Source organism: Rhinopithecus roxellana, unplaced genomic scaffold (genome assembly GCF_007565055.1).
Source record: "Rhinopithecus roxellana isolate Shanxi Qingling unplaced genomic scaffold, ASM756505v1 contig5752, whole genome shotgun sequence".
Classification (NCBI taxonomy): Eukaryota; Metazoa; Chordata; class Mammalia; order Primates; family Cercopithecidae; genus Rhinopithecus; species Rhinopithecus roxellana.
The window spans coordinates 22,447-39,647 of record NW_022144281.1 but is presented as its reverse complement, the minus strand read 5'-3'; the positions used below and the strand labels follow the sequence as shown (position 1 = coordinate 39,647).

The 17,201-nt window shown below is 56.1% G+C and overlaps 1 protein-coding gene across 1 annotated transcript in view; it reads right to left on the bottom strand.

Moving 5' to 3' along the window:
• Nucleotides 1-1,152: 1,152 nt before the first annotated feature.
• The window catches only part of LOC115896180 (neurexin-2-like), a gene marked incomplete at both ends in the record, with an annotated part of 30,786 nt that continues 14,737 nt past the window's right edge, over nt 1,153-17,201 (bottom strand). Inside the window, 4 exons of the mRNA XM_030926575.1 lie at nt 1,153-1,478; nt 4,860-4,948; nt 8,749-8,924; nt 13,591-13,772. Of these exons, the coding sequence (XP_030782435.1) occupies nt 1,153-1,478; nt 4,860-4,948; nt 8,749-8,924; nt 13,591-13,772 (773 nt within the window). The remainder of the gene's footprint in view (nt 1,479-4,859; nt 4,949-8,748; nt 8,925-13,590; nt 13,773-17,201) is intronic.

Here is a 17,201-nt window from a genome sequence, read left to right as displayed (position 1 = left end):
CCTCAGAGGAGAAGCTGAAGACAGACTGGTGACAGAGGGAGGGGCACGTCCTCATGGCCACCCCCAGATCCTGCCCTCACCCTAGAAGGACAGAGAGTGCCTAACAGCCACAGGCTGCCAGACAGGATGATGGGGAGAGAAGGGGTGGCCAAAAAAGGCCTTCATGCCAGGTGTGAGCCCTCCCTGTGCTAAAGGTCAGAGCAGGCACTGGAGGCAACAACTAGAAAACAGCCTAGCCTGGGCTGCCTCAGGAAGTCACACAGGCAAGTCCTGCTCCAGCGGAGCCCCATTCCCCGTGTGCAGGCCCCTCCAGTCCTGCCCTATCACTAGGGCTTGACCTGACCCATAAAACACCTGAGCAGGTGGGGTGAGCTCCATGTGCTTCAAGGCCCCTCCTCCCCACCAGTCTGTGCTGCAGGCAGCCTGGGACTAGGCAGCTGGGGCCATCCAGATCAGCAGGTGGGGTGAGCACCAGGGAACTGTCTGCCCTGAGACTCCCTCAGACGCACAGACGGAGAGGACACTGAAGCTGCCCGAGTTGTGGTGCCTGCTCACAGTCACATAGAGAGGGCTTGTGAAGGCAATGAACTTGCAGCCAGGGCTTTCCCACTGCAGGGAACCCAGAAAACAAGGAGAGGCTCCTCCTAGCTTCCACCAGCCTCTGGAGAGCAGCTGCCCATGCCAGGTGACTGCACCCAGCCCTCCCATGCTGTCACCCCTGCCCACAGCAAGGCCAGCCTGGTACCATCCATCTCCCACTCTCTGCCCACACAGAACACTAGGCATGGCCTTCACTGGGGAAGCAGAAGGAGCCATCCCACTCTCACCCCGAGTCCAGACTTCACCTCTCTTAGGTAGGGTGGTCTTCTCTCATATAACTGGGCCATCAAACTCCTCCCCAACTCTGGGGATGGTCCCTCTAGAAATAGTGATCACCCCCACATCATGAGATGCCTGGTCATTAGGGTGAAGGCCACTTCCTGAAAGGTGACCTTGCCCATCACCATGGCAACAAAGTCAGAGACAGCAGCCTCCAGGATCCCAACAGACCTCTTAGACCCTCACTCTAGGCACCACTACTGTAGCTATGCAGATATCAGCTCCATCCCCACCTATCCCTGCCCTAATCCACCAGCCAGAGTGGGGCCTCACCTGGGTGGTGCTGTCCCTCAGTGTGGGGGAGCGGCCCCGGCGCGTGGTGGTAGTGGCCATGGTGGTGGTAGTCTCCATGATGGTGGTGGCCATGTCAGCCAGCAGGGTGGTAGCCGTGGTCTCCGCACTGAGCAGCACGGACGGCCCCTCCCCCACCAGGCGCAGGTGACCCTCGGTCCGCACATTGGGGTCGCTCTCGGCGGCCAGCGCCAGCACCTTGAGCCCATTGTAGTAGAGGCCGGACACCTGGCCCTGGAAGGGGCGGCCCTGATCCCGGCCCCCGATCTTGATGGCAGCCTGGCTGTTGAAGATGGTCAGCTGGCGGCCTTGGGGGAGGGGAGGGGGTGACAGAGAAGGGGCAGGCAGTGAGGGGAGACCAGGAAGGGAAGGAAGAAGAGAAGGAAGCCAAGGAGAGGAAAGAGGAATGGAGGAGGAAGCCAGTAAGGGAGGAGGGGACAGGGAGAAATGAGGAAGGGGCAAACAACCAAAGGAAAAGTCCTTGTCAGCCACAGCCCCTAGCCCAGCCAGGTGGGGACCCCAGAAGGGAAGGGCACCCAGGGCACACACGGGCTGGGGAAGACGAGCCCAGCCCCTCCTCCCCACCATGTGCAAGCCTTCCCACCTTCCCCATTCCCTCTCCTCTCCAGCTCCAAGGCCATCTCCCCTCTTCATCCTCTTCCCTCAGTCCATCCCCATCTTCTCCCTGTGCTTCCCCAAACATCCTGCCCCAGTGTCCAGCCCCGAGCCATGAAGCCATGGAGCCCCTGGAAGAGGCAGATAGAGGAGACACAGAGACAGAGACAGAGGCGGTAGCTGCCAGGCCAAGGTGGAGTCGGTGCGTGTGAGAACAGAGAAGGAGGTGAGACAGTGTGATGGTGTGTGGGAGCAGCAACCTGCCCAGGCTGACCTCCCGCCTATGACCAGGCCTTCTGACCCTTGGCCAGGATCCCCTCTCTTCTCCCGGACTGCCAAGGCCCACCACTGCCTGAGACCAGGCCCTGGTAAGCCAAGCCCTTCCTCCCCACCTGGACATGCAAGCACAGAAATGGAAAATGTTAAAGGGACCTTGCTTCGCTCACTGACAGCCAATATAACCCGCTCCAGCTCCAATCTCACCCCACACTCAGCAGTATGACACCTCAGAATTCCCAGCTGGGTGGGGTTGGGCTGTTCTGTTTGTTTTTAGTGGATCTGGGGGTCGGTTTAACCCTCTGAGTTTGTTGTTTTGGTTTGGTTTTTAGAAAAGTTGTTTATTATGTTTAAGTTTAGATTTAACTTTGGTTTTGGTGCTGCTTATTTTTGGGGGGGGAGGGGTTGGGCAGAGGGCCTACTACATTGCCCCATCTCCCCCGGAACCTTCAGCTGCTGGCACTGGGGGTTTTAGACCTGGCTTAGCCCTTGTTAGCCTCTGGTTAGTGCCTCGTTAAAGATCTGGTTTAGAGTTAGGTGCCTGTAAGCCTTGCTCCCAAAACCTGGGCTGAGGAGAGTCCAACTTGTGAAGCCCACAACCTCTTTGGAAACACAGGTTCTCTGGGACACCCAGGCCTCTGGGACATCCAAACATCCTTCCAGCATCTAGCCAATGATGGCCACTGGTGTGTCTCCCCAGTCCCCCACTCAGTCTTCCTTCCTCCTCCAGCACCCTCCCACTGCCCACTCAGGCAAGTATAGCCCCTGGACCAGCAACGCCCACTACCAGTGGCCAAGAGCCCAAGAGGCAGAGGGCCAGTGGTGGCAGCTCTGGGACAGGCCCTGGAATGCCAGACCCAGAGAGGCTCAGGAAGACCTCTGCATCCAAGTTTATCCCCAGACACAAGAATCATGAGGAAAACAAAGGAGACAAGGATCACAGTGGTCAAATGAGTTGGGGAAGCAAACATTTCACAATCAAACAGGTTTCTTTCTCCAAGAGCTTCTCAGAGTCTTTATTAAACTAATGCACATAGGCATCTCCAAGAGGAAGAAACAGGATTCAGCACTTCCCAAACTCGTTCTACCACAAATCTCTCTATTGTGAAGCATCTCATGGGACTGTTTCATAGGACATGCTTTGGAACTGGAAAATGGATTCATCCAATAATATTTATTGAGCACCTACCATATGTCAGGCACTAACAATAAAATATGCCCTCCAACATCCCTAGACCTTGTTCTGGGGTACTTTCCTGATAGTGTTCTTTCTCTCACCCTCATAACATGCCTTGAGGTGGGCTGAGTAACCATCACTGTCCCATCTTACCAGGAGAGAGCTGAGCCTCAGAAAGGGAAGTACTTGGCTAAGACCACAAAAAAGCGAGTTCCTTCTTTCACACTTTGGGAACTATCTCTCTAGTCCAATCGGTTATTTTCTAGAAGAGGAAAGTCAGATCTAAGGAGAAGGGGAAGGAGGGTCCTGGCTTTCCTTCATCTAAACCACAATTCCTCCCCTACCCCCCATATAGGGCCTGTCCAACTCTCCCTGCTATTGGGTCACAAGTTGTCCCAGGCCTCAGCCCAGGCTGCTCCCTTGGCCTCTCTGATTCTGAAGAGGGAGGTGGGTAATAGAGAGGAAGCCACAGTGTTAGCAAACTTGGTCCCTGTGGCCCCTGGCCCCATCCGCCAATGAACTCCTCAAAGGGTTAAAGTTCACCCCCTGGAGAGAGCAGCCCAGTGTGGCTGGGGGCTGTAGGTTTTAGCGATGTCTGTTACAGTCCCTTTAACTTTTTGTCCTGTTATGGGTTTATCACATCTGGTTATCAACAGGTTTAGGCCCCACAAGCATGGGGGGCTAGAAGTTACATTTGGGGGTTTTAATTGGGGAAGGCCCCAGTGGACATTTAAAGCACAGTTATCAGCTGTTAAGTGGAGGTTTAACAGTTCTACTCCCCCCCTAGAGTTTAGCCTTAGAGGTACAGAGCTCGCCCCCCCGCCCTCGCAAAAGAGAATGGGATGGATTTGCCCTTGGTCCCCAACTTCCCTTGGTGACAAGAAGCCTTCTCTATCACACCCAGCAACACCTCACCACACTCGGGCCTCACAGGGGCTTGCTCGGTCTTCCTCATCAGCCAAGCAGGAGTAGAAATCCCTGTGGGCCCACTACCTCCTGCCCCACCTCCCTTAGTCTCTCCTCACTCTTAGAGGCCTTCTGGACTAAGTTGGGCCTGTTCCAGAGACAGCAGCCCCACAGCACTCTCTTTGGGGACCTTCCAGTAGGATCTGAGGCCCCACTCTTCTCTCTTCTCATATGGCTCTGGTGAAGCCTTCCTCACTCTCCTCAGGTCAGCCTTCCTGCTTCCCAAAGGCTTCCTGCCTCTGCACGCTCTGTAGCCCTCCGTTGGCCCTTTACCAAGCCTCCGAGATGATTCTGGGCAGAGGGAACCTACCTACAACCTGCATTCCCAGGCTGCTTGTGATTTACTGCCGGGATCGCAGTGGGGAGCTCCCATGGTAGGGATCTTGTGGATCACCCTAGTTGATCCCAGGTTTAGAACAAGACTCCCCCTACTTCTAAGGAAAAACCCCACTCCTACCCCCAAAAACCACCACTCTGAAATGCACAGGCAGACCCTTGACTCCAAAGGGGAAGGGAGCATTCTGGCTAGCCAACTGTCCCTTCACTTGGGGGTGGGCGTTGGTGAAGGCATGGAGGGGGAAAGAGAGAGCTCTGCACCTTTAAGATAGTGTTTTAAAGTTAATTAATTAATTAATTAATTAATTCTGGTAATTACCTTTGTCGAGCAGCCACTCATCTACTACTCGACCAAGCCGGTAGGGGATTCTCTGTCTAGCAATCGCCAGGCGCTCGTTATCAAGTTTCCTTGGAAAAGTTTAGAAAGACAGTAGGTTTCTCAGGCGGCGAAGTCCAAAGGAGTTAGAAAAGTAATTATGCAATCCTCAAGGAGACTCAGAGTAAGCAGCAACATCCACAGAAAGAGGGGAAGGGAGAAAAAGAAACGCTGGGCCCCTCTTCTCCCTCGACCCCCTCCCTAGGCTCTGGTTCAGAGCCAGCCCCACCCTGGGGGCAGGAGCAACCCAAAGCAAAAGAGATGAGAAAAGAAGAAAAGGGACACAAAAGAAAGGGAGCTGTAAGGTCAAAGGTCAGAGGTTAAACAGGTTTATCTGGTGGTTAAGCTGCTGTGGCCCCCCTTCCTTCCCCATCCAAAGTGGGGGGCGGGCAGGGGAGGGGCATTTAGCAGGTTTAAGTTGGGGGTGGGAGGCATCAGTGACCCAGCTGGTTCTGCGTTTAGAGGGGCGGTGTTAGAAGTGGGAGGGATGGGTTAAGCGGGGTTTATGCGGCATTTAGGGGGCCACCCAGCACGCGCATTGAACAGTGAGATTTAAACCACTTCTCCAGGCCACTCAACTCCCTTTGCCTTCGTGCTCCACTCCCAGCTTCCCCTCAATTTCCCACCTCATACCACATCCCTGACCCCACCACCACCTTCCCCCTTAAGTCCCTCCTGCTCCCAACCCACCACTGCACTCCCTGCAAGTCCTCCTCACCCTGGTCAGGGCTCCCATTCTACCCAGCAGCCACTACAGGTTGTGGTGTGGGAGCTGGATCTCATCTAGCAGCCCCCTTCCCCTTCTCACCTTCTCTTTGGCCCCTTTTTCCTCCCGTGCAGACACTCCCCCGCCGCCCTCCTCTGCACCCTTCTCTGCCCCGAATGCACCTTGACCATTTTCTGCTCAGAGCCCAGTCTCCTCTCCTTGCTGTCTCAGGACCTTATCTTGCTCACCCTGCCAGGCCCTCAGCCTTTCTTTTCCAGGCTCCTCCCCCCAGTTCCAACCCTCATCTCTTCTCCAAGCTTGGCTGTCCATCGGGATACCCACCTGTTCCTCTCTCCGCTCACCAATCTCCAGCCCCTGGAGACTGGGAAGGGGAAAAATGTGTGTGAATGTGTGTGTGCACACAAGCCTATGTGGAAAGGGGTTCATCAGTGCGCCTGAGAGGATCTGTGCTCCTCTGTGAGCTGTGGGTGATCCCAGTCTGCAGCAGTGGAAAGGGAACTGATTTCCATTGAGAATCTGGCCACTCCTCCCATTTAAGCCACTGACAAACTATTCAGTGCACACTGGTGGGGCCAGGGGGCTTTTCCTGTCATCTCTCACTGCACAGCTGCGCTTACCTGCCCAGAGACCTGGGCCTGGGCCTGCCTATGTACACCTCCCATGAAGGTGCACATGACATGTTCATATGGGTATGGACGGTGCCTCCTTAGGTGCTTATGAGGCAAGGAGATTCTGCTTTCCCTATAGATTCAGGACATTTGTGTTTAAATTAAAAACAGATCATTCAATCCTGTGTGTGTGTCTCCAAAAGGAAGAGAAGAATGTACATCTGCCTGGAGGGAGGCTGAGTTTATAAAAATTCTAACAAAAGGCCTATTTATTGAGCACCTTTGCTATGCCATGTCATTCTAGTGTTTAATGACATTCTCACAGTATTGCTATGAGGTAAGTATTGTCACCTTTCAGAGGTAGAAACTGAGATTCAGAGAGGCTAGATGACTTGTCCCACACTTGCCAGTGGGAGATCCAGGATTAAAACCCAGGTCCTTCTGACTCAGAATCCATGGGCTGTGTCTCTGTGCTCTCAAAGAGTCAGAGGGTCTCCCCTCTCTGGGCCCATGCATACTGCTGATCTGACCTGCTGGTATTGCTCAGGAATCTGCCCTCAGTACACAAAGGCAACCACCAGGCCCTCATGTTACTCCCCTTTACAGGCATGGGGCACCCAGCAGCCTTTCCTCACCCCTAGTCAGGGGTCCCTGAGGAGAGGAGAGCAGGAATATTTCTTCCATCCTGACTGGTGGCCTGCTGGGCCCCAAGGGGAGAAGCTCTAGATCCAAGTCCTGGCTTGACATGGTGAGGCCTTCATGCTTCTGAGCCCAGCCCTGTCCAGCACAGGCCAATGTCATCACTGCTACAAAGGTTGCCCTAGTGTGTGTGCATTGGAGAATGAGAGAAGTCTGCTGCCCACAGGGATCATGCCTACGCAGCCAGAGCTGTCAGTGTTGACTTGTTGCGGGGCGTGGAGGGTAAGTGGAATTTAGTGTAGGAGGGTTGGTGGGTCTTGAGTGTCCCTACATGTACCCAGGGCCTTGATGTAGGCTGGCATCCCTCTGCAGAGCTGTTTTTTCATGTGTCTGTCTGACCATATGAATGTGTGCAGTTGTCCATATGTCTAAGGTTGACCTGTGTGTACATCAGCCTCTGTATGTATTAGGGGGCCACGTGGCCTCTTTATCTCCAGGACTTTCCAGAAATGTCTGGGTACAAGCCTGCATAACTGGTGTCATAAGCCTGTACTGGCATCTTTACTCCAGCATAGGTGAGCCCATGAAGGTTTACACATTGGCCTTTTGCCCCTGCCCCTCGCAGTCAGCATGGGGCAGCCTCTCTGCCTCAGCCTGGCTATCTCTCCGCCTGGGAAAGTGATGGAGGTCGCAGATGCTCACTCCACTTCTCAGTCAGGCCCTGACTGCAATGTCGCTCAGACAGTATCTCAGCATCTCTGTGTTTCTGCAGTTTTCCCTGTAGTGTTTCTGTTTCCCCTCCCTCTTTATCTCCCATGGTGGGGCTCTCCTCTGCTCCCTTCCAAGGCTCTGTCCACCTCTTCTCTCCCTGGGCCTGCATGTCAGCATCTCCATCTATCTCTCCGCATCTCTCCTCGTCTTTGCATATAGTTCAGTACTATCTCCGTATCTTTCCATTGCTTCCCCTCCGGTTTCCTCTCATTCTGAGGCTCTGTCTCTGCCTCCCTCAACATCTTTCAGTCTCTGCCTCCTCATTTCCCCATGTCCTCATCTCTGTCCCTCTCCTGCACTCCTCAGACCTTGGTTTGTCCTTGGCCACCACAGCTGTCACCCTGTTGAACTTGGTCTGTTTGCATTCTCAAGGCTCCCTGCAAGCAGGGACTGAGTCCCCAGGACCTAGCACAAGCCCTGATGCCTAAATAGGTTGTCAACAAAGGTTGTTGAATGCACATGACCCTGTGTTTCATTTTTGTTGTCACTTGTCTCTCCCTTCCTTTCACCATGTCCCTCACTGCCTTGGACACTGGGGGTCCTTCACTCTGAGTCTCCGTGGCTACTTCTCTTCCTTCGCTAGATCTCCTAAGTGGATCTCTGACTTGCTCTTTATAAGGACCTTGGTTCTTTCCTTGGCTCTGCCCTTGGTAACAGCCCTGTCTCCTTGCCAAGACACATTTTATGTTACTTCTGGATTTTCTCTCCTGTTTCCGCATCTGTCGCCCTCATTTCTGAACTCAGCCTTTCCTCAATCGCATCAGATTCTCCTCACCTCTACCCTCCCTCCTCTTCTCCCCCCACCCCCAAACAGGACCCTAGCCTTGCAGCCTTCCCAGCTTAGCCCTGCACCCTCCCCTATAGGGGGCGCATTCGCACCACCAAGGTCTCGCCCCGCCCCCACAAATCCCGACTTTTCCTAGCCACGCCCCTGCCTTAGTCCCGCCTCGCAAGCTTCATCTCTCCAGTAGCCCCGCACCGCCCCAGAGCCGCTTGGCCCCGCCCCAGTGCGGCCGCACTCATATCAAAGGCCGCCACCCGCCCCGCCCCGCCCCGCCACCGCGCCTCCTCCGCGGGCCCGCGCCGCCTACCTGCCGGGTACCGCTCGTTGACCGGCCAGCTGTCCACCTGCAGGGTGGCGTTTCCGCCGCTTCGAGTGAAGCGCACTACGTGGTATTTGCCGTCGCTTACGATGGCGTTGGGCTCGTCGATGGTAATGTCGTCCGTGCCCACGTTAAAGATCACCCCCACGGTGCCCTGGTCCTGGGGACAGGGAGGTGGAGGTCAGCCATCAGAGGGAGCAACCATTCATCCCTTGCAGTGGCTACTCCTGTGGCCACCACTAGCCCAGCTCCGCAGCACTTTACAGCTTTACAAGTCACGTTTCCCACGTCTCAACCACTGGAGGAGGTGGGCAGGCTTGCTACCCTTCCCCACATGCAAGGGAGTAACCTGAGGCTGGAGGTGGGGGCAGACACTGTGGGGTGCAGATCCTGGGCCTGAAGCGCCTTAGACTAACCACTCCTGTCTCTTGCCTTTTGGTTTGTCCTGGATATTCACAAATATTCATAGAGCACCTACTCTGTGCAAGGACCACTGGGCCCAGACAGGGGTGATTAGGCCAAGCTGGGGACCAGCTGGGGGTATAGAGGGCAGAGGCCTCCCTAAGGCAAGACCAGCAGATAAGTCCACGGAAGCTGGCCTCTGCCAAAGGAAGGTCTGATCCCCAGCCCCTCCCCAGTCCCCAGCCTCCAGCCTCTCCTCCCCAGTATGCTCTGCACCAGGCAGGCCCCCAGGGTGCTCCCACCCACACCAGGGCATTAGCATGCCTCTCCTGGCAGCCTCTCAGGCCCAAAGTAGGTCAGGCTCTGAGTATGGGGGTGGCCCCTCTGCAGCCATGGGGGTAGAGGTTGGAGGTGTGGACTGTGTGTATGGTGGGATGGACACCAGAAGAGTTGATGGACAAACTATGCTAGACTGACCAAGAAAGGGGATCGTGGGGGTGTTGGGGTAGGGACTGGAGCTAGGGGCTGGGGAAGGACAGGCAGAGTACAGACAGGGACAGAGGCCTGGGGAAGGGGAGAAAGAGCCTAAGCAATCTCTGGGACCCAGGCCCATGGTACACCCTGCAAAGGCAACCCAGGATCAGCCCAGGAAGAGTTCTGCCTGTGGTGCTAGAGTGAGAGGGAGGGCTTCACTGAAACCTAAATCATGCCAGGCCCTGTGTGGGTACTGTACATGCATGCTCTCTTCCCCACACCAACCCGCTGAAGAAGCTCATAGCTCCCCATTTCATCAAGAAAGAGACTGAGGCTCAACATAGTTAAATAACATCTCAAAATCTTGCAGCTCATGAGAAGGAAGCCCAGATTTGAACCCCAGCTAGTCTGACTTCAAAGCCAGTGTTCTCTCTTTTTGCCCACCAGCCTAAGAAGATCCTGACTCAAAGAGGTAGGGGTGTGGGATGATCCAAGAGGCTGCTGAGGCCAACCTACCTTCAAGAGCAAAGGCACCTAACCAAGCCAATGAAGGCCCACCGGGCACTAAGCCTGAGCCCCTGTTTCATTTCCCTGCACCTCCCAGCAGCACTCCTGAATGCGGTCTCAGCTCTCCTCCCACAGGGAACAGACGCTCACACAGTTTCACTCAGACCCCCTGGCTCACACACTCTCAGGCACCCAGTCCATCATCATAGAAACACACTACACTCTTGGGATCTTCTTGAAAGACTGCCCCATGACCTGGACATGTGGAACATTCAGCTGCCACCTCCTTCCTGCATCTAGCAGAGCCGAGAGGCTTGGTGGCACTGGGGGTGTTGGCAGGGGTGGCTCACAGATGGGGCAAGGGTTAGGGTTTGGCAGAGAAAGTTGGGGGACAAGGTTTGCAGCTGTGGCTCAGAAGACCCATGTCCTATCCCTTCCCACCTGTGGGGTCCAGTTGTCTCCTTCTCAGAACCTGGGAAAACCACATACATATATGCATGCATGCACGTTAACACACACATGCATGCACACAGTCATACATGCATGCAGCCTCTCTCCTCAGATGCAGTAAAGCAGGGAAACTGAGGCTGGGCTTGCCTAAAAAGAGTATTAGCAAGCCCCACCCATCCACCACCCACAGACTGACAACATCCCCAGGGAGACGGGCTGATCATCTGCTCCCCACACACGGGAAGGGAACAGTCGATCCTCCTCGGTACTATTGTTAGTAATAATATCACCCAGAATAGTATCAGCTCCCTGGATTCCTCTGAGGATTTCTCCCCACAGGCTCAGCCCAGGCAGTGATGGTGGTCAAGGAGCACATGCGGTCTGGGAGCCAGGCTGGCAGAGAGCCGGCCAGGGAGCTGGGAGGCAGGACACCTGGGTTTCCTAGGAGGCAGTCAAGCTCAGGGCCCTGCACTCCAGGGGAGAGGCAGCTCCCCAGAGCCTCTCCCAGTGTGAAGTCAGTTGTCACTTCTGTTAAAGTCATTAATTCCTAATTCCCCAATTACCTCATTAGGCGGCGGTGGGGAGAACGCAGCCGCTCCTACAGCAAATAATTATGGGAGTCAAAATTAATTTGGCAAAGTGGAGCGACGCTTTATTAGAAACGTCAAATTGCTTTTCTCTTATTTTGCTGCCGCCTCCCCACTCTCTGAGAGCTGCTACTGACGCTGTAGTGGGAGCTGATGTGTCACCAGGGAAGGAAGGGGTTTGGGGGCTGCCCCCAGGGGCCCTCAGCCCATCTGGTGCCCAACTCGCACCTCATGGCTGGCTCCTCTCATGGACCCTCACCCTTGCCAGGCCTCTCCACCCTCGGGCAGACTCCCATCTTCCCTGCCCTCTGTAGTACCCGGCACCAGTACTTGTTCCTCCATAGCCTTGCACCAGTAAGGCCTGTGCCCAACTGTTGGGAGGGAAAAGGAGGAAATCCCTTCTCCTCACACTCTGATCCCCCTACCTTTTCTCCTCAGTAGGGAGCCCTGTGCCCTAACCTAACAGGCACAGAGGTACACAGTCCTGCCCAGGTAGCTGATCAGAGATGGTCAGGATACTAGCTAACACAGTATGCTCCCTACGTGCTTCACATACGTGATCTCCTTCAACCTCCCAACATCCCTCTGTCCTCTTCCTATGCCACTCCATAGATGGGCGAACTGAGGCTCAGACAGCTGTGGTGACTTGCACAAAGACAGCAAGGAAGTGGCAAGCCATGCAGAGCTTCGCATGAGGGAGAAGAGAGAGAAGGAGAAGCCCTCACTCACAGAGGACACAGGGAAACCCAGTCACATCCCACCACCCAGAAAGGCTACTGAAACAACTGCAAACACCACTCCATGGGGAAATACACATCTATAGATACACTCCATCAGAAATCACGATACCCAGTCTGTCTTCATCCCCCACTGTCACAGCCGTCACTCCTGACACACATCACGGTGCATCCAGTCCCACACTGTCGTCTACAGCCACACTGTCTCTCGCTTGCCGGGTGCCTCTCACCGTTCTAGATAACTGCCTGTTCTGTTGACACAGGTACAGAACTTCCAGGCCTCTTCTTGGGCCTGACTGCTGTCCTGCTTGCTAGTCCTCCTTCTGCACCCCTTCCTCATCCACTGCCACTTCCACCCCAGCTCTGCTCTGCCTACAGGAAGTCTCCCCTCATGCTCCTTCCTTCACGCCCTGGTGTTGGGATGGTGTGGGGTGGGGTGCAGGCCTGGGATGCTTAAAAGCTATTGTGTAATGAAGGCCAGTGGCTGCATTCCCAAGCAGATGTGGAGAAATCAAAGCCCAAACAAGCCTCTCCCCTGGCTTCTTCTCTCCCCTTCCAACTAACTATGCCCTCCTGAAAGCCAGGGGCCCCTCACCCAGAGCTTTCCAGCCCACAGAGCCTGGCCAGCCTGCCTGATCCCCACAGCACAGGGGTCCGGGCCAGGGTGAGCATGTGAAATACAGGCAGGGAAACAAGGTGTCAGAACATTCTGTTAGGGGTCAGAAATGTACAGATGAAGACTGAGGGCAGAGGCTCGGGATTGAGGACTGTGAGGAGGGGTCAGGGGAGAGGCTGAGACCAGAAATGAAATGGAGCAATACCAGAGGTCATAGGGAAGGGTGTAGGGCAGAGCCAGAGATGGGGGAAAGGGCAGGGAAAGAAAAGGGGCCACTTGCAGACTAGAGTTCGACAGGACTCAAAACGGTGAGTCAAGGAGCTGCATATATGGTAGGAGGCCCAGAGGGAGACCCTGGGAATGAACCAAGGTCAAGGTGGGGAGCAGACACAGGGAGGGGCTAGGGCCACAGGTGGAGCTGAGCAGAGAAAGGCAGAGCAAGGTGGGAGCCGAGGTCAGGGTGGGGATGTGGGGCTGGGCCAAGGGGTTAGTGAGGAGTGAACCTGGCTAGAGAGGCAGTAAGGGAGACAGGGTAAGGAGGCTGCTGGGAGGGCAAAGGGGCAGAATCCAGAGGCAAAATGAAGCTGCAAGGGTGGGCTGCCCTGGGGCAGGTAGGTATGAAGGAGGGGCAAGAACAGGTGCTGGACACAGTGGGCTGGCCTAGCTGGTCTAGGAGTGAGCAGGCAGCAGTCTGGGGGAAGTCACAAATGTGGGACACCTCTGAAGGCTGCAGGAGAATGGCCTGGAAGGCCCAAAGAGGCCCCTGACTACTTTTAGGAAGGTCAGAAAACACAGGTGGTCTCGGGGAGTGGGGAGCTGGAGAAATTTGAATCAGATGGGAGGGTGGATCTGGGAGTCTTGGTGAATAACCGAGAGAGGGAAGGGTCTCAGAAGCAGAACTTCTTAGCAGGAAGCTCCAGCGATGAAGGAACAGAAGTTCTGAGGATTCCCCATGAGGGAAGACTTGAGGTGCTGATCCCGTGGCAATGAAGGGCTGAACTGATTTGGGAGCAGGAAGCTTGGGGTTGAAGGGCTGGGGCCCAGGGTCCTTACGATGTGCAGCTGCAGGTAGTCTCCAAGGCCGGAGGCGCTGTCCACCCGCACCAGCACAGCGCTCCGCTGGTGGGTGCTGAAGCCCACAGCCAGGCGATCCATCCTCGTGCTGGGCCTGTCATTGGGGGGCCACGTATAGGTGATGAGTGCTCCCCCCTTCCCAAAGATGTATGTGGTCCCGGCTGCAGAGAGAAGGAAAGAGAGACAAGAAGAAATGACATCAGGAGGACGAGGTCAGCAGGTCCTCAGGGTTGTGACCAGAGAGGGATGGAACCCCAGGTCTAGATGTGGGACTTCAGCTGTGATACCCACAGCAGCCACCAGCCCTGTCGCCCCAGGGAGCAGTTGGCAGGCGGGTGCCTGGGTGAGAGCCTGTGCACGCGCACAGACAGATGTAGCTGCCTCATCAAGAAGTCTAGCTTTAATTACAGCAAAACGGAGAGGTAATAGAGTGACACAGAGAGAGAGCCCAGAGAGAAGCTGCAAGGAGACTGAGAAAACGAGAGTGCTGTGGGCAGGAAAGACCCAGGGGGCCCGGTCCTGACTAGCTCCACTTCTCCCAGGCCTGGCAGAGGTGACAGATCCAAGGTGTGTGCTTCTTGAGCAGGCACCAAGGAACCCCAGGTGATAGCAGGAAGATGAGCAGAGCTGTGTGCAGCTCTGACTCACAGTCAGAGCCGGCGCCCTCCAACATCTCCCTGTCCCCACCCCTCTCCTGGCTTGCCCAGGACTCCCTGCTTCCGCTCTCACCCAGGGGACTGCCTGGGTCCCAAAGTAGGAAGGTCCTGGAGCCCTGCCCAGAAAGGAAGAGACAGCCATGGGGTGGGGGGTGGGGGGGAGGGGAGAGGGGAGATTGACAGCCAGAGAAGGAAGGAGGCAGAGAGACAGATGGACAGAGAAGGACAGAGAGGGGTGTAGGTGAGAGAAATGGGAGAGTGGGAGCCGGAGATGAAGGCTCCCTCTCCCAGCCCTCCCCCACCCCACCCTCTCTCCCCTTCTCCTTCTCTTCTTCGCCAGCCGGCTGCTGGGGGCGGGTGTGAGGTCCCTAACGATCTCAGCCCCAAAATAAACCCCATTAGTCGCCATGTTCCCTCCTGCGGCTGACTGAGCTCTCTGGGGGTGGGGGTGGGGGGCTGGTCACCCAGTTTCCCGGAAAGGAGCCTTGTCTGGGAGGCCTGAAAGACTAGTACTCCACAGCCTGCAGAGAAGGGAAGGGAAGAGAACAATCTTGCATTCTTTAGAATATAAATGGAGCAGATGAGATTCATAAAATGCTTAATTAAATAATTAGCCACTAACGACTCCTCACAAAGCACTTCTTGTGGCGAGAGGGGTTCAAGGGAGGACTTAGAGAAGGAGACAGACAGATGAGGCCTAAGGGTAAAAGCCTAGAGGGGGAGAAAAATGTCCGTCTGGGGGTGGGAGAACTCTGGAGTCAGGAACTAGTAGCCTGCCGGGGCAGGAGGGCCTGAAGCACTTCTAAGGAGCAGGCCTTGCCAGCAGCCAAGGTGGTGGCCCAGTTGGTAACATTAGGCCGGGTTCCCTCAGGTACCATGGGGTCTCTCGCCTCAGGGACTTGAACCCCCTTGTAGTTGGGGCAATCAGGTGTGAGGAGTCTCCATCCCAGGGAGCTCCTAGGACCCCAAAGGGGAGGGGCTGCCTGAGTTTCTTGTGGGGAGCCACCATCTGCAGGCCCAGGGAGGGGCTGAGGAGAGAAGGGAAGGTTGTTGCCTGGTTCCCAAAGAGGTAGTGAGGCCAGCAGGGGGTTGAGGTTGGGGGAAGCAGGAGCCATGGGTCCCCTTGCTGTTCCTCAGAGCACCCACCATCAACATCTTCCATCTCCCCAGAGTGAGAGGTGACCCCGGGAGGAAGGGCAGGAGGGAAAGAACTGCCATCTCACCTCTGCCTGTGGCCAGGGAAACACCCCCAGCAGACAGAGGGGGCTTGGCTTTGCCCTCTCCAGACCCAGGTGTCCTTTCTACCTGAGGGCCCTGGAGGCACAGTGGTGAGCACTGAACCCTCAGGATGGGCCCCCAAGTCAAGGGTGGAGAGTTGGCTGACAGTGGGGTATGCAGTGAGCCCCACCCCCACACCATGTGGTCACCTGCCTGGAAGGGCAGGGCCTGGAGGTGGGGAGCCCAGTAGGCCTCAGCCGGTAACAGTCTTTCCACTCCCAGCACTGCAGTACTCCGGAAAATCGGCTGTTTCCATGACAACTGTAATACCCAGGGTCCTCCTCCCCCCTCCACACAAGCTGCACATCTGAATTTGGGGGGTGGGGTGGGCCAGGGGAGCAGAGATGCTGACCTTCCTCCACACACATTCCTACCCTCACCTCCCTGATCAGAGGCTGCAGCCTCTTCACCCCTGGGCTCCAGGGCCTCCCATTCAGAGAAGGCTTTATTGGGTTTCTTGGTCCCTCAGACCGGGGAAAGAAACCCAGTCTACCTGCAGGCTGCCTCCAAATCCCCCAGGTCTAGGAGAAAAGAGGCCCTTTCTCTTCACTTCCCACCCCAGATCCCAGACAGCAAGCACATTACCATGGACAGAGCCCTGTCTGTGCCCAGAGAGGGCGGGAGGAAAAAGCCGGCCAAATGCCTCACTGGGCAGTGAGGCAGGAGGGATCAGAGGCGGTGTCCAGCGCCCAAGCCCCCAGGCCCCACACCCACACACAGGCGGCGACACACCCAGCTGCACACAAAGACCCAGCGTGGAGAGGCAGACCCCCGACAGGAGGCGAAGCAGCCAGGAAACATGGCGGTGAAGGCACAAAGACAGACCATGGAAGGCAGCCCCAGGACAGGGGCTGGCCAGGCGTGGGACAGGGCGCACGCGTCCCCACTCCCGAGGCCTGTGCCGCACAGGCTGCCCAAGCCCAGACCTCCCCTGGGATTTATCACCCAGCTGTTCTCACACTGCAGCTAGTTTATTACGCTGGGCGGGCCTCTTAAAGCCTAAGGGCGTTTATTACACCGGGGGGGGGGGGGGGGGGGGGGGGGGGGGTCGACGGGGCGGAGAGACTCTTCTTGGGCAGAAGAAGTGAAGGATGAATGGTTTATCGGACTGGGGCGGCAGTAATTACCCTGGGGAGACATTTCTCTCCCCAGCACCGCGGCTGCCTCCGGAGCGCAGAAGGCTGGGGTTCGGAGACCGTTGGGCTGGGAGGCGGGGCTTCCGCCAGGCCCCTCCCCAGCCGCGCTCCGGAGGCGCCTCCAGCCTCTCACCCCGGCAAGCTGTCCTCGGCCCTGCCCACGGACTCCCCCAGGGAAGGCACAGCTGCCTTCCAGGAGACACGGAGCCCAAAATAGGGCACCACATCTAGAACCTCTGACAGGCTCCAGAAAGGGTTTGAAAAGCAAGAGGGGCCTAAGTCAAGGCCCAAAAATGTTGCCCAGTGGTGGTGTAGACCAACTGTTTTTGACCTTCCTGGGAAACCACCAGTGAGCTGAATTGTGCATAACATTTCAGAGAGAACTACACACCTGAAGCCTAAGGCAAGAAAGCCTCTGGCCAAACACAAGATGCCACAGGCCCAGGGTTGGCACCTTCTGCCCACTCCCAATATAGTCTCAATACCTCCTAGACCCAGAAAATCACTGATCCAGTGAAAT